The 23396-nt window shown below is 48.6% G+C and overlaps 2 protein-coding genes across 3 annotated transcripts in view; both read left to right on the top strand.

Annotated features, from left to right (window-relative positions):
- The window catches only part of MEGF9 (multiple EGF like domains 9), a 60797-nt gene extending 45883 nt beyond the window's left edge, over window positions 1-14914 (top strand). The window contains exons 4-6 of the mRNA XM_068155644.1: window positions 2777-2920; window positions 4332-4604; window positions 9702-14914. Coding sequence (XP_068011745.1) covers window positions 2777-2920; window positions 4332-4604; window positions 9702-10156 — 872 coding nt within the window. The 3' untranslated portion in view covers window positions 10157-14914. The remainder of the gene's footprint in view (window positions 1-2776; window positions 2921-4331; window positions 4605-9701) is intronic.
- Window positions 14915-18560: 3646 nt separating this feature from the next.
- The window catches only part of CDK5RAP2 (CDK5 regulatory subunit associated protein 2), a 93590-nt gene continuing 88754 nt past the window's right edge, over window positions 18561-23396 (top strand). The window contains exons 1-3 of one of the 2 annotated variants that reach the window (XM_068155643.1): window positions 18561-18742; window positions 18927-18994; window positions 20655-20722. In XM_068155643.1, coding sequence (XP_068011744.1) covers window positions 18690-18742; window positions 18927-18994; window positions 20655-20722 — 189 coding nt within the window. In that variant the 5' untranslated portion in view covers window positions 18561-18689. The remainder of the gene's footprint in view (window positions 18743-18926; window positions 18995-20654; window positions 20723-23396) is intronic. The other variant, XM_068155642.1, reaches the window with a different exon arrangement.

Raw genomic sequence — 23396 nt, 5'->3', positions numbered from 1 at the left:
AAATGCAGTTCTGTGGTATTTAGCCAGGAGCCTAGAAAGCAGCAGTAATTTAAGAAACATTGCAGGGGTTTTGTGTAGCTGGCAGAGAGGCAGAGCTCATCAAATAGGGTGTTTCTGGGCAATTTCTGCACCAGTGTCTGTTCCCTTGTGGCCTTTGTGTTTGCAGCAGAGGAATGGGCAGCCGCAGTGCTCAGTCAATGCTCTGATCCTGCTCGGTGTCAGGGGTGCTTGCAGGCAACAGCTCTGCACTGCTTGAGGATGAATTTATTCCTGGCCTGAACTCTGTGGGCTTCTGTCCTACCAGTACTGAAGGATGTAGAGTTGAACCTAAAGCTGTGCACACATCAGCTGTGTTACTGATTTGGAGCTGGGTGTGTGGGCTTTGTGAAGGAGTAAGATAATCTGCTCTTCCTTTTTTCCCCTCTCAGTGCTCCCTCTCCTCTTGCTTTTAGAGAAAAACCAATCCAAACCCCAGCACAGAGCTTGCCTCAGGGATGGGGCTGTTCAGGCAGCCCTTCTGCTGGGGCTGTCATGCACTGACCACAGCACTGCAAAGAAAACTCCTCTTGTGGTTAATGATCTATTGTTGATCGGACAGAAATCCCCTTTTTCACATTTTCCTCCATCTGCTTTATTTGCTAGCAGGGGTGGGGGAACCCAACAAACCCAGAACAGATTAAAAATGAGACCCCCACATCTAATGAAGCAACGTGGTGCGCTCGGCCTGCTCCAGAGCCTGCACTTTGTGTGACCTCCCCAGCTTTCCATCAACTGTGTGTAGTCTTTGTCAAATGTTGGAGGTTTCTTTCACATTAATGCTGTACTTCGGGCTCCCTCTGCTGTCTCTGCAGCCGGTTCAGCACAGCCTGGCTCTGCCCAGGGGGGAGATTTAAAATTATTGGGCTGGAAATTAGGCAGCAAGAGCTCCCCAGGCGCCGGCGCTTCCTTCCGCACGACCCTTGTGCTCCGTGTTGTGTCTGTACAATGAGTTTGGTTGCTTCTTGCCAGTTGGGGTACTGTGAGGTCTGATCCTTCCCGAGGGCATTATCAAGATGGGAAGTGCTATTAATTATTAAGGCTTTCCACAGCGATACCTGATTGCAAGCCCAAGCGTGCTTTGCATGGCTGAGCAACTTGCTGACTCATTGGAAACGCAGCCATTTTGCAGGCTTGATGCAGATAAATGGGAGTCATTTCTGGTGATGGGAAAGACATTGGTCCTGAAATGACCAAGACTGTACAGAATATGCAGGTGTGATTCCAGATTTATGGTACTGTTAATGCCTGCAGAGCATGGTTCAAGGCACCCTTGCTGCTGATGGGGCAGATTGACCTTCCCTGTGAGCCGGTCCGGCCCCAGCATCCCACTGAAGCAGCTGATTGAGGTTTGCAACTGGAGAAACCCAGCCCAGCAGATAATTTTTCCCTCTAACCCTGACATCTCTCCCACAAAAACCACTGGCTCGTGTCTGACAAGCTGTTGGGTGAAGAGCAAACAGTGTGTGGGAGCGGATGCCGAGCAAGCGTCCTTAGTCATCGGGGTGCTGCCAGCCCCACCGTGGGGTGAATCAGCTGCTGCCCAAAAGCAGCAGCTGCTGGGCTTTGCTTCCTGCCCTTGGCACCAGGGTGGGCTTGCTCGAGGGAGCTCAGCTGCAGTGTCATCAGTGTGGAAGGAGAACAGTAGGGGCTGTGCAGCTTGTTGGGCTTGCAAGGGAGCCAAACCCTTCCAATATGAATCAGAAAATCTGCTGTGGTTTTTCTGGCAGCCAACATTAACCTAATTCAGGATTTTTTCTGTGGTTAATGTTGAGATGAGCCTTTTCCATACCCCCACAGCAGTGCTAGATTAGCTCCATGAATCTCCTCTCTGTGCTTATATATGCAGTGAATAAACTGCTCTGTGCTGCCCTGGTTTGTTAGAAGGTGGCTTTTGCCTTTCTGGAGTTCTTGTACATGGGATTTAATCATCAAAGCTTCCCTCGGGTCACTGCCACCTCGAGGATGAGCCTGCTGAGTTGCAGGATGTTCCTGTTGATGGATGGGCTTTTGATAGAGGCCACGTTGTAGAACTAGGGAGATTTTTCTTTCTCTGGTCACAATGGTATCAAAATGTAATTTAGAGGGCCATTAGGACACAGCCTGTGCTAAGACACAGCAGGTTCATTTTCTGATTCAGGGGCTTCCCCAGGAAGGGGAGGTGGCTCACATGAACACCCAGTTCTGCTCTGTTGCCCTGGGAAGGTCAGTGATTGCTGCTGCCTTGTGCCTGGGATGGGGATGGAGAAGCTGGAGCCACACTGTTGGCTTGGAGCCATCTGCCCCCAGAGCAGGATGGTGGCACTTCCTTACCCCTGACCACCATCTCTGCACTGTAGGAAAAGGCTGCACACATAAAAGGGAAAAGGCATGAATTGAAAGGACCCCTCACAGATGTGGGGGATTGGAAGCATCAAGACTCCATCTCAGGGGCACAGATGCAAACTGAAACCCATTTCGTTGAGGACCATTTAATATTGATAGCTCCTGTTTACCTGCACTGGCCTTTTGAAGTGATGAGCTGTGGGCCTCTCTGCTGGGGCTGCCTACTTGTTCACATTGTGTGTGTGGAGGTGGGCACGAGCATCAGAAGGTCAGAAGAGGCCAGGACCATGTTTTGGCTGGAGGGCATCCGCAACCACCTGTGAGCTCTGCTAATTGAGAGCGCTCCACGCTGATCCTTGCTCCAAATGTTCTGCTCCAATTCCTGCTGCCAAACGGCTTCCTGTTCCTCCCCCAGGCACTTGCCTGGACTGCCAGGAAAACACCGAGGGAGACCACTGTGAGCTCTGCAAGGAGAGCTTCTACAGGAGTGACCATCCTGTGCACGCCTGCCACCGCTGCCCGTGCTCCACTGTGGCGTCCACCGGCACCTGCCAAATCCGTAAGGCTTTCATTTTGCTCTGACTCCTCAGATCATGAGTGTTGCTCTTTTCAATGAAATTGGTGTTTTATAGCCCATGAATCTCCTCTTTGTGGCAACCAGGACACCTTGCTGGAAGCAGCACCTGCCGTGATGCACCCCTGGTGCTTGTGTTGCCTCTTGTGAAAGCAGCTGTACACTGGAGGCACCAGAAATGCTTTGCTACAGAACCTGCCAAGTTTTGCAGAGAGAAACTGCTGAGCTTGTGGTAGCCAGGAGAGGTACAGGAGATGGTCAGCAGTGCCACATAGCCATCCATACTTCTGAACATCTCCCTGGGAGTCCAGGCAGAGATTCCCCAACCTTTATGTTCTACTGTCATGAAACGAGAGAAGAAATCGTAGATGTAATAAACATCAAGAAAACTTTTATGTGTCCTCCATCAGTTTTACACTCAAGCCACCTCTGGCTTTGTATAGGTCAAAAAGTTCCTGCAGGTTGCTAGCATCCCTGACACAGTTGCAGCTATTTTCTGAAATTGGCTGTTTGAGATGGAAATGTTCAGCAATAGCAATCAGTTTGCTTAGCAACGTGCAGAGCATGCTCTCTGATGCTGCTATGAGGCATCAAAAAACCCTAAAATGTGTTTTTTCCCCTAGGAACAGAGGAGTTGCTGCAGCTCAGAAGTTATATTTTGAACTTAAAATCTGAGATTGGCTAATGCTTAGTGGCTGCTGATTTTCACCACAGTGACATGTGGTCAGGTCCCACAAAACAAATCTCACAGCAGGTGTTTCTCTGCAAAAGGGCTAGGGCACAAGGCCAGTGGCATCCTGGCCTCTATCAACAATGGTGTGACCAGCAGGACCAGGGAAGTGATTATCACCCTGTACTCAGCACTGGGGAGGACACAATACTGGGTCACTTTTGGGGCCCTCACTTACAGGAAGGACATTGAGGTGCTGGAGTGGTCCAGAGAAGGACAGTGAAGCAGGTCTGGTGAGGAGAGGCTTAGGGAACTGGGATTGTTTAGCCTGGAGAAGAGGAGGCTGGGGAGAGGGAGACTTCATTGCTCTCTACAACTGCCTGAAAGGAGGTTGCAGTGAGCTCGGGGTTGGTCTCTTTGTCCTAGTAATAAGTGCTAGGACACAAGGAAATGGCCTCAAGCTGAGCCAGGGGAGGTTTAGGTTGCACAATAGAAGAAATGTCTTCCCTGAAGGGGTTCTCAACACTGGAACAGGCTCCCCAGGGAGGTGGCTGATTCCCCATCCCTGGAGGTGTTTAAAAGACACAGAGATGTGGTTCTGAGGGACGTGGCTTAAGAGCAGACTTGGTACACTTAGAGAATGGTTGAACTCCATAATCCTACAGATGTTTTCCAAACGAAACGCTTCTGTGATTCTATACCTGGTTTGCTCTCTGTGTCCTTCAGAGCCTGGTGAGACTGCCCCCAGGTGTGACAAATGCAAACCTGGGTACACTGGCCTGAACTGCAACCAGTGTGACAACGGCTACTACAACTCTGACAGCATCTGTGTGAGGTGCAAATGCAACGGGAACGTGGACCCCGCGCGGTCACCCAGCGTCTGCAAGCCGGAGAGCGGGGAGTGCCTGGGCTGCCTGTACCACACGGCTGGCTTCCACTGCGAGCTCTGTGAGGAGGGCTACTCCCGAGAGCCCGGGGGGACCAACTGCACCAAGCAAGGTAAACCATGCTCCTCAAAGCCCTCTGGAAGCTTGTTTGTGCAGCTCAGGTGGGAACACGCTGCCTGATGGCTGGGGAAGGAGTACTGTTAATGGTTCAAATTGGTTTAGATTCATGTGGCGTGTGGTACAGGGGGAGAAAACTAGACCTTTGTAACACCTTGTGCCTACTGGCCTTCAAATCTGTGGTTTAGAGTTAGCTCTGCAGCCACCCTGATCCCCAGACTGTGGCAGTGAACAAGCTGGCAAATAAAAACTATTTGCAGTGCATTTAAATACAGGTTTAGAGGTTTTCCTTGCTGGATAAGTTTGATCTCTCAGTGCCCACTGAGTTATCTGCATCGATGATTCCAGTCCATAGCGCTGTCTAGTTCTCTAGAAACTGTCTTCCTATGATATTTTGTCACTCCTGATGCTCTACAAATGATAACTACTTGGACCATGCTTAGCAATGAGTCAACATCAGCATTTACTGGTACCTCCTCTGGAGAGCTCTCGTCAGACTTCAGTCCACATCCAAGACACTGGAAGTCGTATCTTGGATGCAAACTAGAATTAGAATTAACCAGGTTGGAAAAGACCTTTGAGATCATCAAGTCCAACCTATCATCCAACACTATCTAATCAACTAAACCATGGCAGCAAGCACCCCATCCAGTCCCTTCCTAAACACCTCCAGTGATGGTGACTCCACCACCTCCCTGGGCAGCACATTCCAATGGCCAATCACTCTTTCTAACTAGCTCTGGTACTTAGGCTACTGCAAAGGAGGTCTCATACTAAAATAAGAGAAAATGGTTCTTAACTTACTCTTTCAGTGGTTATCAGGAGGTTGGCCCACAAGGTGGATCTCCAGCTTAATGCATGGAAACAGTACTGGTGTCATGTGTTAGGCAAAAAAAACCAACCCAGAGCTCAGGAGAGTGTCTGGGCCCAAATTCGTCCTTGTCACCAACACAGATTTAATTCAGGTCTTCCATTAGGAGCTAATGTGGTTTTCACTCGCATGCTGCTCTGAGGTATAATCACAGAGTCCTTCTCTGCACAGGGAGATGATCAATACAAAAAAGTTGAATGCTCATTAGCTGTAACTGTACCAGTGCAGGGCTGGGAATGGCACTTTTGCATCGGGTCATCCATTATCTCCCCCCTGCACAGCTCTGTCTTTGTGCAAAGAGCCACATGACCTTGCTCCAGCAAAATCAATCTGTATGGCTTTGCTTGTACACTTGCAGCTTTCACCATGGAGTTGTATTTTTAAGGCATTGTTACAGCCAGTTCCTGATGTGGGGAAAGCCTGTGCCCTTTCTAAGGCACTAGGACACTCTCCTAGCATTCCTGTTTCCTTGATGCCTGTTTCCTCCCCATCTTTTTGTTTAGCAATTAAACCAGCATCCAGTTTACTTCCAGTTCCTTACACACAATATGCCTAAAATTTGACCAGCTGAGGTCCTGTGCATTATTAACTAGTTTCAGGTTAAGATTTTCCTAAACCACTCTTGCATTTGAGTGGCCCAGTTCTGAGCAGCTTGAAGAGTGAAATCAGACTCTGTGTAAGTGGTTGCAGCTGAAATAAGACAGCAAAGAATCATAGAATCAGAGAATTGCTTCAGCTGGAAAAGATCTTGAAGAACACCAATCCAACAACCATCCCACTCAGCCCCCCTATACCCACTAATCCATGGCCTGAAGTGCCATGTCTGCATGGGCTTGGAACAACTCTAGGTAGGGGGATTCAACAAGCTCCCTGGGCAGCCTGTTACAATGCCTGAGCATTCTTTCAGTAAAGAAATTTTTCCTAATATCCAACCTAAACCTCCCCTGGTGCAACTTGAGGCCCTTTCTTCTCCTCTTATTGCTAATTATTTGGGAGAAGAGACCAAGGACCACCTCCTTTCAGGGAGCTGTAGAGAGGAAGAAGGTCTCCCCTCACCCTCCTTTTTTCCAAGCTAAACAACCCCAGGTCCCTCAGCTGTTCCTCAGACCTGTTCTGTAGACCCTTCACTGACTTTGCTGCCCTTTGCTGGACATATTCCAGCAATGTCTTGAACTGATGTTTTGAACAGCCTGGGCAAAGCTTAACCCAACCTTGAGCAGCTACAGGAGCTGTTCAGAGTCTTAAACCTGACCAAGATTTTGATGCTTGCAAGGCTGATGGAGAAAGGATTCAAAAGATGTGTGGGATAACCAGAGTCAGTGTTTTCAAGCCCTGGGTGGATGGTGTTCCTGCTGTGATGGTGAGGCATAGCAGCAAGGACTTAGCGATGCAGGGTGGCCCCGTGCCACCCAGCCGAGCATCGCAGCCTTCCGTGAGAGCTGGCGCGTGGGCTGCTGGCACGGCCCCGGCTCCTGCTGCTGCTCATTCATTGAAGGAGGTAGCAGAAGCTTTTCAGAGCCTGCATTTCAATCAAGCAGCTGGATATGACGCTCTTGTCAAAGCTGCCAAAGCAGCCCATTGACTGAGCAGCTGCTGCTCTCAAGGAGCTGCTTGAGGACATCTGGAGGGTTGGCATGGCCATGGTGAGCGGAAACAGGCATCGCTGTATCAGCCCAAAGGCGACTCGGAGCATGGCACTGTTTCACCATGACGTTACCCTCAGCTCCAGGAAATGTTTTCACCCTTGTCCCCCCTTGCCAGCACTTAGCTGATGCTGACTCACAAATAAAGCCCAGAAAAGTCCAGCTTCCTTGCTGGTGAATCAGCCATTGTCTCCATTCTGTTTTTTTTCTATTTATAGCTACTGGCAGGGTTTGCCAAGAATTCAGTATTGATGAAGGAATGAATTTGGAAAGGCTGATTGAGTTCCTCATGCCCTTCTCCCAGAGCTGTATCCAGGAACCTCTTGCTCCTTGTCACATTGCTTCCTACTGTGAAATTCTGCCCGTTACCCCACAGAGAAATGACTTCTGGCATTCAGCATCCTGATTATCCTTATCAACCTAAGGCAGGAGCTGCAGAGAACAGAGGAGCTGCTGCAGGGAGAAACTCTGAGCACGAGCCTAAATTAGGGGTGTGATGCCCCCTCCAGATAAACTTCTTTCTCCATTGCCTGAACTGTGAACCTGACAGCCCAAAGTTAACTCGTGGGAGTTCCCCTGAGGGCCTGTGCTGAATATTTCCAGCTCCTGTTGCCATTGGAGATGCAACTTAGTGCAAAATTAGTCCTTCGGAAGTGACTCTCCTCCTCAGTCATAATTAGTAGATGTTTCCTTCAGGAGAGCTGGATCAATACAGCACAGCTCAGCTGTAATTGCAGCTGTAAGTGGGTTTAAAATGAAATGGCATTTCTGGTAGCAAAAAGAGAAATGGAAAAGAGGGGGAAAGAGGGAACTGAGAGTCCTGTGGAGCAATAGGTGTAGAGAACATTTTGGTTGATTGAGGCTTCAGTTTCTGGAGAGTTGCTGGACTTGAGAATCTAAAATAGCTCAGGTTACTCCAGTGCATAAAATGCTTTATTAGGTACATTTGGAAGTTTAATGCACAGGCTCTTATGGTGCGTTCTGAGGGCTGGAGCTCAACTGCTCTGAAGAAGGTGTAATAAAATGCATCCCACTTACGAGATCGCTGCTGTTAACTTGTGTCTGACTCCTGGAGCTGAGAAGGAAATCTGCTGGAAGCAAGGCAGGTTCTTGGCTATTTTATGCCTGGGAACAGGCAGCAGAGGAAGAGAGAGCTTGTGGCACAGTCTGGTAGTTCCCATGTTCTCATCCTTCATGTGTGGATACATGCCAGCAGCTGAAGCCAACCCAGGATCCAAACTGGTTTCTGCTGCATTTGAAAGCTTCAAAAAGGCATCCACTGCCCTTTTTGTTTTGCTCTGGTTTTGTGGTTTGGTTACCTTCTGCTAATGCAGACTGCAGGTTCCATGAGATGTGTGTATGACTTCTTCATTCAAAAGCAGAACTGGGGTTGTTTTGCCTTTTCACATAAAGTGGTGCAAACACTGGGACTCATTGCTAACCAGGGTGATGGCAGTGCACTCGTGGGTCATTTATTCATTGTTGGTCTTCTGGTACTGGTTAAGGCAGAAACAACAATCCTAATGTGAACATAATCCTGCATCTTGTGTGCCAGCCATGAAAGGTTTAAGCTCCTGGAGTCAGTGTGTCCTCCCAGCTGGACTGTGCAGCCCACACAGACAAGTCAAACTCTGCCCTCATTAGGTGCGAAGTCCAAACTCTGCTGAGCTTGGTAGAGCCCTGTTTTCTTGGTCTGAGTATGAGCTGGCCTGCGTTGCTTGCTTTCATCCTGAGCTCATGTATTGAACACTGAATCATGGTTCCCTCCTTCCCTCCTTCCCTCCTTCCCTCCTTCCCTCCTTCCCTCCTTCCCTCCTTCCCTCCTTCCCTCCTTCCCTCCTTCCCTCCTTCCCTCCTTCCCTCCTTCCCTCCTTCCCTCCTTCCCTCCTTCCCTCCTTCCCTCCTTCCCTCCTTCCCTCCTTCCCTCCTTCCCTCCTTCCCTCCTTCCCTCCTTCCCTCCTTCCCTCCTTCCCTCCTTCCCTCCTTCCCTCCTTCCCTCCTTCCCTCCTTCCCTCCTTCCCTCCTTCCCTCCTTCCCTCCTTCCCTCCTTCCCTCCTTCCCTCCTTCCCTCCTTCCCTCCTTCCCTCCTTCCCTCCTTCCCTCCTTCCCTCCTTCCCTCCTTCCCTCCTTCCCTCCTTCCCTCCTTCCCTCCATGCTGCAGTTAGTGAGCACTTAGCACACAGAATTAGTTAAAAACCCAACCCAACCCGGGCCAAGCATTTTCCAGTGGTGGAACACTGAAACAGGTTGCCTGAGGAAGTGGTGGAGGCCCCATCCCTGGAGACATTCAAGGTCTGACTTGATGGGACTTTGAGCTGTCTGATCTAGTTGGGGATGTCCCTGCTTACTGCAGGGGGGGGCTGACTAGATGACCATTACAAGTCCCTTGCAACCCAAACCATTCTCTAATTCTGTGATTTTTAGCTCTCTTGAAACAATACCAGCTTGACCAATGCAGACTTCATTGCTGTGACAGAAATGTCAGATCTCTTCTGTTGGTGTCTGATTGCACCTTGGCATGGTTTTATTTGTGTATTATTGGCATGTGTTTATTTATCACTTTTAATTTCTTTTGTAGAAGCCACTCCTGCCCCAGAAACAAAGGAGTTCACAACTTCTGCTCCAAATGCCAGCAAGGCAACATCCTTCTCAACAGCAGTGACAAACAGCACGCTGTCCCCAACAACTACCCAGACTCTCTTTCCTATAAGTTCCTCTGACAACAGCACCTCTGCCTTTGCAGACGTGTCGTGGACTCAGTTTAACATCATCATTTTGACAGTGATCATCATCGTTGTGGTCCTCCTGATGGGCTTTGTGGGGGCTGTCTACATGTACCGTGAGTATCAAAACAGGAAACTTAATGCTCCTTTCTGGACCATTGAACTCAAAGAGGACAACATCAGTTTCAGCAGCTACCATGACAGCATCCCCAATGCTGACGTTTCAGGGCTGCTGGAAGATGATGGCAATGAAGTTGCACCCAACGGACAGCTGACGCTGACGACTCCCATGCATAATTACAAAGCTTAGAAGAAGTGCCCCAGCTAGTCCAGAGTTGGCTTGAAGAAGTTCCAGGGCTTATGGAAGGGATATCAGGATCCGTGCCGAGGCTCCACGCAGAGGAATTTGCTCTTCAGATACTCTTGTGCTGGGCGTGCGGCAGCGCGCATGCGAACAGATAAGTGTAGTGCTCCCAAGGTTCAGGTAACGTGGTGAAAGGTGTTCAGCATCCTGCTCTCCATAGAAGCCACTGTTGGGCAAGACTTGGTTATGCTGACCTGAAAACGGTGGGGTGGTTTTGTGAGGAGGTGGTGGGGTGGAGAAAGCAGTACCCCGTGATTCATCAGAAGCTATTTGATTCCCAGCCAACCTAACGTTTATGTCTGCAGCCTTTAGTTTGACAAGTAGCTCACCAATCAACAGTGGATTTTCAGGAAACAGACCTTGGAAAGGCTTCAGGTTAGTTCCTGCTATAAACTTGTTTGGAAAGGAGGACAAACAAACAAAATAAAAGGGAAATAATTGTTCACTGTACTACCAAAAGGCAGGTAGAGGAGTGGGTTGCACACTTGACAGAAGTCACCATTATCAGTTCCCAGGCAGCAGGGAAACAGGGAGAAGGAAAAAAACCAACCAAACAAACCATGAAAATAATGAAGCTAAGGGAGAGCCAAAGCTCTTCCCTTTCTGACTATTTATACAGGGTGATGATGATGCTATTGAAACGTAGCAATCCATTAGTTTTGCTTTCTAGGAGGAGTTAATGAACTTGTATAGTTTCTGTGCAAGGAGAGACGACAAAGACATCTCAGGGGTTGCCGTGTACAAAAATAAAAGCTAGGCTTCGTGCCCTACCCTGATAGAAATGGTGTGTTCTGTATATAAAATGTAATATATCTTCTTGGGATTGTATTTGTAATTATTTGTAAAAAAAAAACAAACAAAGGAAAAAGGAAAAAAGACAACCAACCAAAAAAGCAAAGAGAGAGCCCCAACAACAAAACCCCCAACCCCCTCCCCAGGTCCTATTTTATCCCCTAGGTTTTGACTGTCCAGCGGGTAGTGGCCTTGTTTAGAAAGCAAAACCACGACCAGGACTGCTTGAAAATACTGTAAATGAGATGGCAATATTGTTGGAGCTGGGACTCTGGCAACCCCCCCACCCCCCCCCCACTGCTTAAAGCTTTTCTTCTTCTGTCACTGAGTAACTTTCTGGGTTTTGTTGGGTTTTGGGTTGGTGTTTTTGTTTTTTAAGAGACAATGTGAGTGCTCCCTACTTGCATCTGTCACATTTCCCTGTTCCTTTCAGCAGACAGTCAGTGCCAGTGTTGCCATGACCAGGGCCTGGTATGTGTCCAGAACTCAGATGTACCATTCTGCTACTTGCTTTTAAATCTTTATAGAAAGGGCCAATACACTGTCAGGAATGCATTGAGGGCCTGGTCTTGATGGCCAAGCTTTCCTGAAGCTGCTGCTCGTCAGGTGAGTGGATCTCCCTGCCATCTCTCCTGTGCTGACACAAGGTGATGGGAGAGACTTGCCAGAGGGCTGAGCACAACCTCCTGAAGGGTAAAAGCAAAAACTACCTGCATTTGGGTGGAAATGGTTTTCAAAGAGCTTGCTGGAGCCAGTCTGTGCTTCGAGGCTTGAAAGCTAACAGCTCCTGGATGCTTTCAGGAAATGTCTGTAGCACAAGCTGCTGGTGGTGAATTGGCTGTCAAAAAAGCCTACAGTGAGTCCCTGTAGGTTTTACAGATTTCCCTGATTTTTGTGGGAGGCTGTCAGACTGTTAGCAGAAAGAGAACAACTACCAGGCAGCAGAGCATAGGGAGGTCAGACCATGGGGCTCCTCACCTGGTCCCTGCACCCTGTATGGGTGCCTTGAGGCAGGCACCATGTCCTCCCTGTGCTGGAGAGCCATCAGGTCCCCCTGGGAATCACTACCATTGCATTTAAGCAGGGTGTGGAAGAAATACTTCACTTAGCTCATGACCAGCCTCAGAACTAGAGCTGCATTGCTCTGTGTGTTGCTGCTTTGCAAGCAACTGATGCTGAGGATAAATGAAGCACCTGCTAAAGGTCAGCAGGAGCTGAGTGATGCATCTCAGAGGCAGGCAGGTGAAAGGAAGTATTTCTCAAGATGAGAAATTGTAGGAAGAATGTGATTATTTATTTGCTTTTTGGTGCTGCATGGAGGCTTTTCTTACCATTGGAGACTTTGGGGGTGGGTGGGGTGGGGAGGAATAGGTGCTTTAAACAAAGGCTCAGAGATGCCATTTCTGCCTCAAAAATGTGCTGTCTGATTTAAAGTTTAGGCACAGCAAGTAAGAAGGAAAATAGCTGAGGATGACCAAGGGAGATGGTGGGGCCAGAATGTGACATTGCACACAGGCCAGTGGGAAGGTTTCTGTTACCTGCTGTGGGCCTGTGTGAGGTCCCATGGCTGAGGTAATAAGTTTGGCTGATGTCATTCGAAGCAGTGTTACTTTTAGTTCTCAAACGGGGGAGGACTGGAGGAGAAAAATCTGGATGTTGCTAAGCCTTGAGTTACTCATCAGGCTCCTAAAGAGCAAAGTGGTGATGAAACAGACATTTTCCTAATAGTTGTCATCCTTTAGCAGGGCTGATTTAGTGATACACTTGCACTTGGTCACTTCATGGGGTGGGGGAAGGTAATTTAGGAAAGGTTGGCTCCTGGGACTAAGGCAGAGTGAAGGAGAGATTCTTCACTTCTGTGTTTCCAAACTATTTTAGTAGATCTCTTCATCTTTGCCACAAAACACCACTTCCTCAAGTTCTGGTGTGACTGTAGGCTACTTTGTAACAGGAATGGGCATTGATTTTTCTCCTGCTGCAGGAATAATGACCATCTGCCAAACTGTGCTGTCAGTTCAGAGGCTGAGCCCTTCTTAGGCCATGCCTGCTGCAGCACAGGAGGTGTTTGCATCTGGGCTGCTTCTGACCTCCAAATGACTCTCAACACTTTGTGTTTGAGACAGGAGGAGGTCAGGATGTCTTACAGTCAGTCTCCAAGGGAGGGCAGAACAGCCCTACTGTTGTCTGTGGGTTGCACATCTGGATGAAGGGATCTAGATGGCCCCTGCAGATGTGATGGAAAACTTGGTTGGGCAGGGGGTACCTGGCTGCCCAGGCTTGGGCAGCAGAGGAATGCACAGGCTGTTCTTTAGCAGCGACTGGAGCACAGCAAGGATGTGGCACTGGGATAATGCTTGTCAGATGGCAGAATGATTCAGCAGAAGATTCCAGTGATCTCCAGCCAACCAGGCCTTTGGCGTAGAGGAACAGCGCTTATAAAAGGAGATCAATGCCTAGCAAAGTGAACAAACAGCTTTGTGCTTGACTTTGGTGATGTGAGATCAGATCCTCCTTTCTCTCTCCATCAGTTGTACAGTTAGCTGGCCCCTGGGCTCCACAGGGGGTGAGGAAGAAGCTGAGCTGGTTATACCTTCAGTCAGCTTAGGAAGAAGCTGAGCTAGTTAGACCTTCAATCAGCTTAGAGTGGCTTTGTATTTTGAGTGGGTGCAGAACTGAAAATCCTGTGCCAGACTACTAAGGGCCACCAGGACCACTAACCTGCCATGTGTTATAACTTGTCATAAAGCTTCCCAGATGCTGTTTGCCCTGCACCACATTGGGGTATGGGCAGGGAAACCAGAAATGGACTTAGAGGGCTGCATTTGGGTCCAATTCAGAAGTTAGTGAGAGGAGGGGAAGGCATCTAGGGGACTTTTAGGGCTGATATGGCAATACAGATGCATGTAGCATTCTTGAAGGGCTACCATGCATCATCTTCTCACTGGGCATGCTACTGGCTGGCTGCAGTGACATGGCTGTCATGGAGAAAGGTAGTTGATGGTGTGGTGTGGTAGCTGTAGAGCACAGAGAAGGTATGACAAGGCATGTGAGGGCTGGGAGAGTATAGGCAAACCATATCTCAAGGCATGATCCTTGGGGTCACGAAGACGCTGTGGACTCAGCTGTCTGGAGGGGTTGAGTTTGGCTCCACAGTCAAGCAACTGAAGGCAAGGGGACAGAATGAAGTGGATAAAAGGGCAAAAAGCAATTATGTGTCAAGGCATGGGGCAGCCTGGATGGCTCACAATTTAGGAGAGCATTTGGTAAGCACAGAGTGCAACATACTTGCAAAAAAGTGATTGGGTTAATGTGAAGAGAGGATCTCGAATCGTCTGAAGCACTGTAGCCAGAAATAACCGCATGGAGCACTAGCCCTGGGGAGCTGTCAGGGGATGTCATCCCTTGGAATCATAATTCCCTTGGACCAGGCTGAGCAAACTTAGCACACTGGAAGCCGTTTAGGAAAGAGGAGGGGGATGTATTCAGCATCCTTCAGGTATCCTGGGCCAGTTAACCACTGCTGTGTGGCCTCTTGATCTCAAACGTTAGCTGCCGTTGTAGCAGTGGCAGAAAGTTTGCAGAGTCTCCTTTAAATAAAGGACAGGAGATTGACTCCTAAAAATACGTTTCTCTTTAAAGTGAAGGTTTGAAAATGAGCTCCCCCAGGACTCCTGCTCTTCATGTGTCAGAGGGATGTATTAAAATAAGAAAAATGTGGGCCTTAAAAGTTGTTCTTGCTCTCAACTGAAACCCATCAGTCTCACTACGCAGCCAAATAAGGCATCTCCTGGGCATAGGCTGTGCTTACCAATGCATTTCTAAACCAGAGAAGTGTATGATTTGAATATATGTCAGAATTTATACAGAAGAATGTTATTTAAAAGGAATAAAAATAAATGTATATAATTTGTATCTATGCCACTTGGATTTTTTTTGTGTGTGTGTGTTGGGGTTTGTTGGGGTTGGGGTTTTTTTTGTTGCTCATGAAAGTTCAGCGGGAGGCTTTTTTCCCCCCCATTGATAGCAGCCAGAGCTGGACTGAAAAGGAAAAGGATGGAATTGGATCTCATCCCAGCCAATGACATTTGTTCCAGGAGAATGAGAACCACAGCACAAACATGGTTTTTTTTAACATCAGGTACTCCTAAGCACAGCTGACATTCTGCATCAGATAATCCTGCTCAGAAGTGGGCCCTGTGATCTCTTGTGTCTGCTTATTAACCATGCCAGCTTCCAGCTATTTCATTAACCAGCCAGGGTCCCTGTTCTTGTCTCTGCTGTTCACGCAGCCATCCTCTGCCAGAGATGGGTGCACTGGTGAGAAATGAAATCTGCAGAGCAAGACTAGAACTTGGGAGAGGATATTGTGTCAGAGTTTCCTTCGTGACCACAATCTGTCTCCCGAGGGAAACTGATGTTATTGGATACTCTGCAACCCACAGCTGTGGCGTCAGGAGTGTTGAACAGCTCTGCAAAAGGCCCTATGGAAAACTTGTGTTTCTGTCTCACTTGGCAGGGTTAGGGAATTGATTTTTTTAGAGTTTAATTGAGGTGGGGGTTTTCTTGGTTTGGTTTTTGGTGGGTTTTGGGTGTTTTTGGGTTTTTTTTGGTGCAGAAGTAAATAAAAATGCTAAAGGCTACTCTTTGCTGCTGAATGTTATGTCTAACTCTTGGGCCCTTATTAAGCAAAGAACTCGAGGAGAGGTAAATCAGCATCAATTAAGGGAGCACTTTCAGTGTTCCTTCAAATGTTTAACTGAGCCAGAGCTACATAAGCAAGAGACACAGTGGTGAAATTCCAGGGAGTGCACTGAGACCTGATGTACATTAGCAGAACTGATTGTATATGACTTAGCTTAGGAGGAATTTTGCTCTGAACTGTAACAGGAGGAGGCAGAACTGAATGCTGCTCCAGGTCCCCAGAGCAGGGACTTGAGAAGAGGAGGCTCTACCGAGGGTGACATCCCTCTTCCTTGTGCCACAGTGTATAGAATAAACCTTTATTTTATTTAGAATAAACCAAACCAGGTTGGAAGAGACCTTCAAGATCATCGCGTCCAACCCAGCAACCAATCCAACCCACCCAAACAGCTAACCCATGGCACCAAGCACCCCATCAAGTCTCCTCCTGAACACCTCCAATGATGGCAACTCCACCACCTCCCTGGGCAGCCCATTCCAATGGGCAATCACTCTTTCTGTATAGAACTTCTTCCTAACATCCAACCTGAACCTCCCCTGGCACAGCCTGAGACTGTGTCCTCTTGTTCTGGTACTGGCTGCCTGGGAGAAGAGACCAACCTCTGCCTGTCTACAACCTCCCTTCAGGTAGTTGTAGAGAGTGATAAGGTCACCCCTGAGCCTCCTCTTCTCCAGGCTGAGCAACCCCAGCTCCCTCAGTCTTTCCTCATAGGGCTTGTGTTCCAAACCCCTCACCATCTTTGTTGCTCTGTGTATTCAGCAGCTGTTTCCTCCCACTCCTTAGGAGTTTGTGGTCAACTCATCCATACCATCACATTCACTGTAAGTATTCCTTTCCCAGACCCCCTTTAGTACTTTGTTTCTGAGGTGTTAAGGATCTCAGGCTGCCTTGTAAAGTAGGAAGGCATTATCCCAATACCTCTTCCTGACACAAGGATTTAGCATAATCTCCCCAAATGTACCTCTAATTAAGATAAGGTTAAACAACATTAAGCAGATTATCAGCAGGCAAGTTGTTAACTGCTTCTAAACGGTACTTGTGGCTGGTGGATGCTGCTTTAATGGAATGCATCAAATACATCACACCTGACTGCAGCCTTAAACGAGAGCAAATGGGTATCACCCCTTCAGGAAGAGCTGCTCTGCAAACAAGCAGAGCCACATTTCAGACTGGCTGATCAGCTCTTGGTGCCATATGGCAGACCTGATTTTGAAAACTTCAGCTTGGCAGACGGTGAGGCCGCTGCAACAGGGGACCCAGTCACATAAGGTGACAAACGTCTCTCCAGGGCCATGGGGGAGTTGAAGTAGCTGAGCAGGGTTATCAGGTCCCAAATGTAAAGTGTGAAGCATGTCCAATTGGATAGGAGATGAGATTAAGAGCTTAGCTGTGCTAAGTAGTGCCTGGCACTTCCTGGCACTTCGGGGTACTAACAGCTGCTCTATCATGCCTTGTACACATCAAAGTGAGAGACAAATGTAGGGATAGGAAGCTCAGCAAGACCCTACACAGCTAGTGGCTGCTACCACCAGCCTAGGACATTTTACAGGCTTACAACTAATTTGCTCTCAATATAGAGTAGAGCTGGTGCAGGTAGATGGAGAAAAATGGAGCTAACACGGGACCACGTCCATTTGGAATTACAAACCCACAAAATTACCACGGCCCACTGCCAGCCCTTAGCTGTAGCCTACTTTGTAGCCACGTAAGAATCCCCCTGAGACAGCCTAGATGGTAATGAGCAAGGGAAACCTGACACGCTTGGTAGGGAAGAGGAAACCAAATCTAAGGCTTAAGCACAAGGTAACTGCTGTGGGTGAGAGCCAGGTGAGTGTCTGGCTGGAGCAGAGCTTCACGTTACAGGTGATGGTGAGAGTAAGCCCCAGCATGCTGCCCCAGTAGAGGCTGTACATATTGCAGGAAAGGCTTTCAATAATGAATTAATGAAGAGGAGGAGCAGCAGCAAGGTGAGGTCTGGAGCTCCACCTGCTCCTGGCATGGTTACCCTGGGCCTGCCTCTCTGCATCCCCCCGGGGACAGTGGTGCTGAGGAGGGGAAACAATGGCAGAATTAATTGGAGTTCAGCACATCTAACTGTTCCTGTTCTGGAATTTCGACATCAGAACACCTTCTCCCCCCAAAAGTTAAAGAACTGCGCTGCTTGGATCCCTGCCTCACAGCCCTCCCCTGCTGCCATCGTGCCCAAACCGGGCAGCTCCAGCACAGGAAGATGGTGAGGGCAGCTGGCTGCGGATCTGCACCGCCGCCAGCCACGAAGCACAGTGCCTGCACTGGGAACCCAAGTGCAATTGCTGCTCTCCCCGGCTCTGAAGCTGGTTTGGCGGCGTGGAGGACATGGAAGCAATCAGCTCCAGCGGCTCTGCCAGGAGCCCGGAGTTCCCAGCAAAAGCCTCTCCCAAACGCCTTTCCTGGCCTCAGGTCCAAAGACAGCCGCAGCGAGCCGGAGACCGCACTTGCAGCCCGGGGCTCCTGCCCCCACTTCGGCCGTGTCCTCCAGGCGCCTCGACACGGGCTCGAAAGGCGTGTCCGGCTTGCCCTCAGCAAACATGGCAGCTCTGCCATCAACAAAGACGGCGGCTCCCCGTAGCCTGTCATCTTTAAGAAAGAAAGATGGCAGCTGGAGGATGGCGCTTTGCTTCCCTCACTTAAGATGGTGTCCGATAGGCCTCCCCCCCTTTGCCCAGTTGGCAGTCTCCACCTTACAGCGCCCCACCCTGCCCTTATCCAATATGGCGTCCGACCGCCATAATTCAGGCTCTGCCCACAGAAAACATGGCGGCGCCCATTCAGTTCCCACTGAGCCCGCCCCCGACGTTCCTCCGTGCGGCTTCAGCAGCTTCACGTCCGTCGACGCAAAGATGGCGGAAGCGGTTGCGGGCGTTTGAATTCCAACGAAGCCGCCAAAGCCGCGCACAAAGGAGCCGGAGCTCTGGCTACCGGCAGGACCTGAGGGCCGGTTCTGCCATGGACTCGTTACCAGGGGAAGATCTAACGCTGCCGGTAGCATTTGAGCACAGGTAGGCTGGCGGGGCCGTTGGGCCGTGGCTGACCACCCCGCGGGCGCTGGGCTGCGGCAGCTGGCCCGCTGCCCCGCTCCCCGCTGCTGCCCGTGTTGGGGCTGAGCCTGCCGGTCCCGACGGGGTGTCGGGGGAGCGGCACTCCTCGAGGTTTCTGCTACTCACTGGTGTCCTTCTCCCTCAGTCTCAGCGTCTCCCAGATGCCAGACATCTCTCGCGGGGACCCCCAGCCCGGCCCGGCCGGCGGAGAAGGTAAGGCCGGGGAGCGAGCGGGAGCCCCCCGCGCAGTGTAGAGAGCTGGCCGTCAGGTTCCCGCAGCACCGGCGGCTCGGCTCGGCCCGGCCCGGCCCGGCACGGCACCTCCCGGCATGGCCTGGGGGACCGAGCTCTGCGCCGCGCCGTCCCTGCTGGCGGGGGAGCACCCCCACGGCTCTGCCCGGGGCTCAAAGCTTCGTGCGAGGCTCGAAGCAGGGAAAACCACCGTGTCTTGAGCAGAAAAGGCAGAAAAGACCTAAAGCGATGCAGGCTTTCGTTAAGTTGTGTCTTTTTAAAGACTATAAAACTCCAGCAGCTGCCGCAGTTCCTGCTGACTGCCACCTTCCCCTGGTCATTACGGCTCTGAGCCTTACATAAAGTGATGAGCGGTTTTGTGGAGCCTGTACTTAAAACACTCAGAATATCCAGCAAGGCAACGCTGCTGTTTCACAGGCTGCTGAGTTGTAGGGAAGTTGCTTGCTGCGCATCGTCAGATGTTCCAGTTCAGCTCTTCTGAGTTACTTCCTGCCTAAAGACTTGGTCTAGGCTCAGTATCTTAGGTTTTATCTATTCACACATGAAGAAGGCTTTCTGTTTTGTTCCAGCTGAGCGAAAGCTATGATTCAGTACATTATCCATATGGTGACCACTTAACTGTTCATCTGTAGGTGTGAAGACTGCTGGAAACGCTTATTTTGAAGTGAAGTGGCTAAATAGTACTGGTTGGAAACCTCTCTGTGTTGGTGACTGTTCCTGTTTTGTTATGTAAATTTGAGGTGTATGGTTTTGCCCTTCTCTTTATGCCCGCTTGTAGCTTGCCTGGCTTCATTGTGCGGTTGAAGTAGGTAATAAGAACAAAGACAAAGTAGGTGGTTTACCAGGAAGATCTGTTTGCTCACCGGAGGAAGCACATCTAAGAAACACAAGTGCTGCAAAATAGTGTCATTACGTTCCGTGAATGCTCTAGGAAATTGATGAGAATGTCAGGGTTGGAAAACCACTGCCTTGTATTCTTTGGGTTGTTTTCAAGCCTGCATTACAATTTTGGAGGTGCTTTAAGCAAAATCTTTTTGTTAGTGTGATAATCCTGGGTCCTCTTCTTTGTTTAAGACAATGTTAAGTGTGCCTTGTTGTCTACAGTTTCATTATTCTGATCAGAAGGGTTTTTTTCTCACGGGTGTGAGTGGGAGGAGGTTACTCAGTCCTGTTAAATGTAGCTGTTACAGAAAGTGTGTGCAAAGAGGCTTTATATAGACTCATAAAGAATTATGCTTCAGGAGCATATATACTGGCCACGGTTTCCCTGACTCTAGACGTGGAAGCCTGTGTTGTGACCAGTAAGATACTGGAAGATTTGACCTGCTTTCTAATAGCTGAATAGGACTTAATTCTAATGTGGAAATCCTCTCTATTTGCTCTGGGGGCTTACTATGAAAGTGTGGTAAACAGTTTAATGTGGTCAGAAAGGAGTGTAGATACTCGCTGGTTAGTAGCAGTAACACATAATGTAAACAAGGAGCAAAACAAAGCCTCCCTTGCTTCCCCAAAGCTCTTGTACTTTTATTATGTTTAGATTCAAGCAGACCTTTGCTGTTTCCAAATTGAAACCCTATAGATTCCACTGTCTGATCTTGCTCTGTCTTCTTTCAATGTCTAGTGTTACCAGATGTGGCAGAAGAGACAGTCTCAGCAACTAGAGCTCGGACCATGAAGGACTATGAAAATGTAAGCAGAGCTTGAATGTATGACTCAGTGACAGCTTTATAGCCAAAACATTTCTAACATGTTGGCTGAAGCATTGACTCCTTGGGTTAGGTTCTTCAGTTTGTGTCAGTCAACACAGACCTGCTGGAGGTATGACCAGCTGCCTATTTGTGCTTTGAACTTCCCTTTCTAAAGTATTGCTTTCCAAAGCAGAGGCACACCAATTTGTGCTTGAGACCAGCCAGCTGCTGCTCTCAAGTTGTGAAGCAAAAATTGGCACCCTCTGCTCCAAAGTTCATCCAATCACAGAAACCTCAGAGCTTGGTTTGTAAGTCTGCAATTTGATTCATTGCAGGGAAGCATCAAGTTTTATTTGCTTTTAGTCTAGCACAAGATTTGGCTTTTGAATTCATTGGCTGCTGTATAGTGCCTTTGTAATTATACATGAGTGTGCTTGGAGTGCTGCTGTTCAACAGGTCTAGCATCATCATACCGATTCTGTAGCTAAAACTGCTTTTGGCACTCAGCAGAATGCAAAGGAAAACATCAGGGTGTTGAAAAATGCATTTGTATTGGTTGTTTGAGTTAAGCCAATTGTTTCTAGCTGCTGAATGATGATTTGGTTGGGGTATAGCAGTGCTGCCCCAGTAGAAAGTATTAAATTAAGTTGTTATGATTGTGTGAAGAAACTGTGGAGAGGAAAGCAACCAAGAATCTCTGAGATGGCTGCTGCAGATCAAAACTGGAGCTTGCTGTCTTTAGAGGATGTGTTCAAGTGCCTGCAGCTTTTAGTGTGCTTCTGTAGCTGCTGCTACCTTTTGTGGCATTGTTATGTTTGAAATGAGTGTTGCTTCTAAACTCTTTCAGTCTCTCGTGGCCTTATAACCCTCTGAGGAGAAAGCTGTGCTCTCTGCTCAGAATTCAAAGCTTGTTTTGAAAAGCCTTGGTGAAGGATGTTTTTACAATCTGTAGCTATTTTGCTTGCTCTTTGTGTATTGGCTGGGATAGAAAGACACTGCCTTGGCAGTGCTGTGTGCTTAGGACCTTTTGCTGGTATTTGCAGTATTCATTTGCCCCAGGGAAAAAAAAGTTGTAGAAGGGAGGAAAGAAAAATATCTGTGCTGTGTGATGTAGAAGAGAGAGTCTCCCCCAGATCTCTGCCTTCCTGGTGTGTGCAGACAGTATCACAGTATCACAATATAACTAAGGTTGGAAGAGACCTCGAGGATCATCGAGTCCAGCCTATCAACACAGACCCCATGACTAGACCATGGCACCAAGTGCCATGTCCAATCTCCTCTTGAACGCCTCCAGGGACGGTGACTCCACCACCTCCCTGGGCAGCACATTCCAATGATCACTCAGTGAAGAACTTTCTCCTCACCTCGAGTCTAAACCTCCCCTGGTGCAGCTTGAGACTGTGTCCTCTTGTTCTGGTGCTGCTTGCCTGGGAGAAGAGACCAACCCCCTCCTGGCTACAACCACCTTTCAGGTAGTTGTAGAGAGCAATGAGGTCACCCCTGAGCCTCCTCTTCTCCAGGCTAAACAATCCCAGCTCTCTCAGCCTCTCCTTGTAGGGCTTGTGTTAAACTGAAATTAAGACTTCTCTTAGGCTTTTATGAATGGAACTCAAAAATCCCTGCATGTAAAGGGAGAGGAAGCCATTAAACACAGAGATATTCTGTAGCTTCTGGTTCTGAGTCTTTAAGATTGCTGGTAGCCAAAGGCTACATTTGAGCAAGAGAGCTTTTACTTAGTCTTTACCCTTTCACTCTTTACAAAGCATCCAGTGGTAGCTCTGTTTGGATGCACTTGTGGACTGACACCACGAGGCTGTTCTTATCCCACTTCACCTGCCAATTCAGATTTGGTTTCAAGTGCTTGGAGATGGTTTGTGTAGATACATCTTACTGCATGGATTTGCTGATCTTTGAGGCTCTGTTTATACTGGATATGAGGAAGAAGTAATGAAGAGTGAACTCCTTACTTTGTAGGTCAGAGAGAGCAAGGTGGACATAATGACCCGTGGATGGGCTGAAAGGTGGATCCATGTAGGTCCTTTTATGTTTAGAGGGGAGGAGAGGTGTGGGCTTCGAGTATTTACGGTGTGTCCCACTTTGTTGTGTCGGGGAGAGCCACCTTGTGATAGAAAGTGTGATTGCATGGGCAAAGGGAAAGCATCTCTCAGGGCCTCGTTATGGTTTATGAGATGTTTATGAATTGGAGGGGGTGATGATAGCAAGTTGGGGAACTGAGTAATGACATCTGTGGATTTGGGGTTTAATTTATTTCTCTCTTCTCTCCCCAAACCCACCCAATCAGAGTTTTACTGTCTTGTAAGATGGCCTCTGCTGGCAGGAACTGTGGTGTGCTGTGGAACCACAGCATCAAATGACAGATACCATGTTGCACGAAAGTGACTCTGTACAGGCTTGGAAAGGAGCTGAACCGAGCCAGGCAAGTGGTATTTATTACCATGCTGCCTGTGCTGTGGAATATTCTGTGCAGAGTGTATTGCATTGTTCTGGTATTTCAAGGAGCCTCTCTGCAATTTCTCTGCTTTCATTCTTTGCTTTTTAAACACAGAAGTCAAAATGCATCAAGGAATTAAGAGGGAGTCTTTAAATTGCCATTAAAATTCCTTTGCAGTGTGAACTTGTTCACATTTGACACGTTACCTTTTTATTAAGCTGTA

Source organism: Melanerpes formicivorus, unplaced genomic scaffold, assembly GCF_026170545.1.
Source record: "Melanerpes formicivorus ecotype bairdi unplaced genomic scaffold, bMelFor1.0.p_v2 SCAF_33, whole genome shotgun sequence".
NCBI lineage: Eukaryota > Metazoa > Chordata > Aves > Piciformes > Picidae > Melanerpes > Melanerpes formicivorus.
This window is presented reverse-complemented; position numbering and strand designations above follow the sequence as displayed.